General features: G+C 42.8%; 1 protein-coding gene across 1 annotated transcript; it reads left to right on the top strand.

The window, feature by feature from the left end:
• The first annotated feature begins 3,671 nt into the window (after positions 1 to 3,671).
• On the top strand, positions 3,672 to 5,275 carry LOC130562687 (neurexin-2-like). Its single transcript, XM_057347878.1, has one exon. It carries the CDS (start codon positions 4,155 to 4,157, stop codon positions 4,908 to 4,910), a length of 756 nt encoding a protein of 251 aa, XP_057203861.1. The 5' UTR covers positions 3,672 to 4,154; the 3' UTR covers positions 4,911 to 5,275.
• Positions 5,276 to 5,590: the final 315 nt, after the last annotated feature.

Genomic DNA, 5,590 nt, shown 5'->3' with positions numbered 1-5,590 from the left:
ACCCGTTCTAGCATGATGAGTCGGAATGCTCTACAGTTTTGAGCTACAGGACAAAGAAGGGAAAAATGATGATTTTGCTGGAAGTTGTTAATTAACAATATTAAATCAACACCTAAAATGATCTTTCTTTGTACGTTTTCTGAGAAGTGCACCTTCCTAAATCATTCCTAATATAAAAGATGCGTGTCCATCCGAAGCAAAGCACTTGTGCGTCTGACGTTTGCTTTCACTTTCTAAACATGGAGGAATGAGAAAATAAAGTGCGGGACCTGATTGATGTTATGTAGGGGTGATATGTTATGAAACGATCTTTCTGGCACTGACAGACATGTGAAGAGTGTGTACAAAGCTCTCAGACAGCGTGCCATCCCAATATTCACACATACACAGAATGACAGTATTTAAAATCACATGTTTCTGCAAGACTTCACGCAGACACAATCTGTTATAAAGTAAATGATTGGGAAAAATATCTGATGTTCAGCATTATATTACATGCGTGGATTACAGGACATCTTAAAGGAGTAGTTCACTATCAAATGAAAATGTCACGATAATTCACTCATGTCCGTGTGTTTATTTCTTTTGTGGAAAACAAATTGAGGCTTTTGAGGAAAGCTTTCCAGGGTTCTTCTCCGTATTATGCACTTAAACAGGGGGCTGTTGGTTAAGGTCCAAATGTCAGTTTCCTCGCCGCTTCTAAAGACTCTACACGACACCAGCTAATGAATAAGGGTGTTGTCTAGTCAAACCATTGGTCATTTTCCAAGAAAACTAACAAAATTACAAAACATAAATATATGGCTTGCACTGCCTCGGAGTGCCTCCAGCATGCGCGTCCATCACAATCATGTAGGAAAGGTCACGTGTAATGCTTGGAAAATTTTCTCACCTTTAAGGGGGTCCCTGGCCCCAAAAGTTTGAGAACCCCTGTTTCAGACAGGTCACACTCATTAGATCTCTATGTGACATGTGTCTTCTCTTTTATGACATGTAGCAGGAGTCTTCAACTGGAATTGCTTGATGTCCATTAAATGAACCCTCCTTACCAGCCAAGGTCCGGACAATTAAATACCTAAAAACATGAACTGATGGTTTTTGGCAGACAAAAGAAATAAACATGTCTTTTCATATCTATAAGACGGCATTACAGTGTCTGCAACAATATAATGAAGGAAAATGTGCAAAATGCCCTAATCTCTAAACCTGCACTGAACATACATTCATTTCAACATGAACAACTTTAAAAGAAAACTAAGTGTTGTTTTCTGCTGAACTGTGATGAACGAATAGCAGCATCAAGTTGTGACTGATCATCCTCTGATAACATTTCAGCTCTTCTGGTGGCTGTTGCTGCTGAAAGGGGGGTTAGTTTAATATTTTCTTTTAGTTCATGTCTTTATTTTCCTTCTAAAAGTGTTTCACACGCAGCCTCCATGCACTCTTTTACTATTTCCCCATCAGTAAAGGGCTTGTTGTGTTTTCCTAACATCCACTGTGAACATTCATATGCTGGTTGTTGGGCGGTAAGTGAGTGAGGGAGGACCCGTGTAGATCGCTCGTACTGGGCTTTGAGCTCATATATTTTCTGTGTCCTTACCTCAGACTGCTGCGGTCAAGTTTCTTCATAGTGTCTATGTCTAGTTTCATAATGCCGGTTAAGGTTTCCACTTTTGACAACTGCAACAGACTCCGAGCAAATGAGACAAACCGGCCTCGTACATGTCGATGCAGGAAGAATAAATGCAAATATCTCGATTCTAACTTTTGAAAAGAACATTGTTTTTCAATCACTGACAGTTACATCTGTCTCGGCTCTCTTCACTGCACAACGTTGACGTCTGGACTGTCTGTGGCGCCGTAGGACCCAAACTGTCATGAATGGTGAGGGAACAAGGACACAGTACAGAGGACCCAGATGCAGACAGCGGATAAGGGGTTAACAAGACATTTAATAAAATATAAATACAAAACAAAGACCCACGTGGGGGTAACAAAACAAAACAGGGGAATCTCCAACAGGACAGGACTAAGACTAAATACACCTAACAAGACTAAGATAAACATAACATGACATGACATGAACTACAAATGACTACACTAGACTAGACTAACACAACAGGCACTCACCAGACAAACGACAATGAACCAGCACGAGACAGAAGACACAAGGGCATTATAAAGGGGATAAATCAAGAGGGGACAGGTGCAGGACATGAACTAATTAACAAACAATAACGAGAAGACGAAAGGGCGGGAACAGAGACGCCACACCGGAGAGAGGGAGTATATGGAATGCCAAAACTGACTCTCTCCACATAAAACAAGAGGTTCTATCATGGTTCTGCCACTAGGTCAAGAGAAGCAAGACAAGGTGGGGCAGAACCATGACACAAACTGCTACTGAGCGGACCTTGATGTGCCTGGTAAAATTTGATTGCATTAGCAAAATAGCGTCAGGCGTTTATTTTTTATTATGTCAAAAAGGCTTTGAGGTCTGGATGGAATCATCTCGCAGACCGCATTCGGACCGGTGTCCGCTAGTTGGTGACCCCTGACAGTATATGTCAGACTGTAGAAGAACTGGATGTTCATATGGAATAAATCCTGCAGGCGTGTCAGTTATGAAAGGTCACTGATTGGTGAGATGATAATGAATCTCTTCATGTGTATGAATATATAATGACCATTTATGACACAACAAAGCAATTATTCAGCATCCACCTGACCTACCACATCATACGTGTGTGTGTGTGTGTGTGTGTGTGTGTGTGTGTGTGTGTGTGTGTGTGTGTGTGTGTGCGTGTGTGTGTGTGTGTGTGTGTGTGTGTGTGTGAGAGAGAGAGGTCTGGTGGAGGGTGGAGTGTTTAATTGTGAGTTGTTAAAGTGTCTCTTGAGAATAAATGTGCAGGTCTTCATGAAGACCGAAGGGTCGAGAGCATCAATCAGATTGGTCTTGTCAAAGACTTCATTGTGTGTCTGCTGTAATTCACACATCAGCATTCAGCACACATGACTAGGGATGTAGCAATATTATGGATATCGTGTTATTGCAATAGCAAAATTGTCTCGATATTGTGGTCACGTGACTGTATGAAACGATAGGTCTTCTGGGCCTAACATAGAGCATGTAAAAACATAATAGATGTTACCTCATCAAGGTCCATCTGGTGCAATGATTTTATTTGATAAAAGGGATTTTAGGTCATTTGACCCATCTCATACTATAACTCACACCTCTAAGCAACCGTTATGATTGGAGGATAAAGAAAAGAGGATGCTTACGGCACGTTTCCAAGTCACCCATTTGTCATTGAAAATATTGCAAGAAATATTGTATCGTGGGCGTTTATACCGAGGTATTATCATACAGTGAGATTTTAATATTGTTACATCCCTACACATGACAGACGATCAGTCACATCTCAACTTCTCAATGTTTCAACTTGTGTTCATGTAGTTGGAAGGGACGGTTTTATGAAAATACACTTGCAGTCCAGCTGTTAGTTTCTTCTTATTGAATCGTGTTTTTTTTTTTCATGCGCTGACGGATGTTTATTGACAAGAGCTTTTCATGTGTGTCAGGAATATGAACACGTTTGTGTTTGGTTAGGTTGTGTGTGCTGTATCTAATAAAGTTTTTTTGTTATGTGTTTTCATCTTGTAGACCTGCAGGATGTTGAAATCTGAAGGTTTCCTGCCGTGATTCCCAAGTCGTTTGAAAGATGTGGAGGATTCCATCGCTGATAGACAGTAAAGAATGATCCTCACCTGTCGTCCAGAAGACATGTCCAGATAATTTCTCTGCTCTATCTCCTGCGCTCCTCCTCAGAAACATCAAACCTCAGATGCTTGAGAACCTCTTTCATTTAAAAACACAAATCTCCATTTTTATCCCTGCTGTACCGGCCCATGGAGAGACTACAGATAGAGTCTGGATAAAATCAAGAAGGAGCAACAGAGAGAGAAAAGAAGACCAAAAGAAGAGAGACTCTCTTTCTCTCTGTCTCTCAGAGGGCAGTTGCGCTGAGCCGGCAGGTTTGGGACTTTGGCTTTTGCACACCCCTCAGGAAAAGTCAAAGAGACACACGCTGTATTTGCCACCGACATCATTTGCCTAAGAAGGGAGTACTTCTTGTGTCTGGTTGCCTGAAATGAAGGCAAAGTGTGGTTCCACCGTGTGGCCCCTGGGGCCGGTGCTGTTAGCCGGGCTCTTCGTGGTGGCGGGGGCCCTTGAATTCGGCGGCGGTCCCGGGCAGTGGGCGCGTTACGCCCGTTGGGAGGCGGGCAGCATCGGAGAGCTCAGCTTTAGCCTGAAAACAAACGTGAGCAAAGCGCTGGTCCTGTACCTCGATGACGGAGGGAACTGCGATTTTCTGGAACTGCTGATCGGCGGCGGACATCTGCAGCTCCGATTCGCCATCCACTGCGCCGAACCCGCCTTGCTGCAGATGGAAACCCGCGTCAACGACGACCGATGGCACATGGTGCTGCTTACCCGTAACTACCGCGAGACCATGCTGATGGTTGACGGCGAGACCAAAGTGGAGGAAGTCCGTTCCAAGCGCAGAGAAATGGCCGTGGTCAGCGATCTCTTTGTGGGAGGAATTCCGCCTGACGTGCGTCTGTCCGCCCTCACGTCTAGCACGGTGAAATACGAACCTCCGTTTATGGGATTGATCTCCAATCTGAAGGTGGGAGAGATGCCGCCGACTCTGCTGAACAGTAACGGGATTCAGAATGATCTAGAGTACCTGTGCAGCAAGCAGAACCCGTGTCTGAATGGAGGATACTGCACCGTCCAGTTTGGAGAAGTTCACTGCGACTGTTCGAACACGCGCTTCAGAGGAAAATACTGCAAAGAAGGTAAAACTTTGGCCTCTTTTTCTGTTGATGGTCATTTAGAGTGAGGTGAAATCTGTGTTGTTTGACCCAATAGTTTTTCCAAACAGCATGTCGGAGTCTGTGGTTCTGTGTAGTGTTGCTTTCATCAACGAAAATTATGACTAAATATGGTCGTCAACGAACCTTTATCACGTGACGAAAATGAGACGAGACGCAACGTAAATGCTGGTCATGTGACGATGACTACAATTAAATGTATAATGCAATATTGTTGACGAATAAAAACGAGACTAAATGTGGTTTACAAAATAAAAACTATGCTATAATGTCTCTTCATTTTCGTTGACCAAAACGAGACGAGACGAAATGTTATAACGTTATTTCGCATTATGCTTTAACCTAGATGCGGAGTGGAATCCTGTTATTTAAATGTCATCTGGCTGTTCTGCGTGTCTGAGTGAATTATGTGCTCAGTTTAACATAAAACACGAGTGATGGTCGAGGATTTATCTGCGTCTGCACTGTATGAAGATATGAACACATGAACTTCATCTCCAGAGTTGCTCTGAGAGTTTATTTTACGAGCGTTTACTGTTTGAGTGAAGCTATCGGCAAACACAAAAACTCAAGCGTCTTCCCAAAGACCAGTCAAAATAAAAGTCCCCTTAAATTGAACACTCAGACAAAAAATACGTAAGTGAACTATAGTATTTGCTATTGAAAATTGTAGTGCCCTTGTAGTAAA

Source organism: Triplophysa rosa, linkage group LG12 (genome assembly GCF_024868665.1).
Source record: "Triplophysa rosa linkage group LG12, Trosa_1v2, whole genome shotgun sequence".
NCBI lineage: Eukaryota > Metazoa > Chordata > Actinopteri > Cypriniformes > Nemacheilidae > Triplophysa > Triplophysa rosa.
This window is presented reverse-complemented; position numbering and strand designations above follow the sequence as displayed.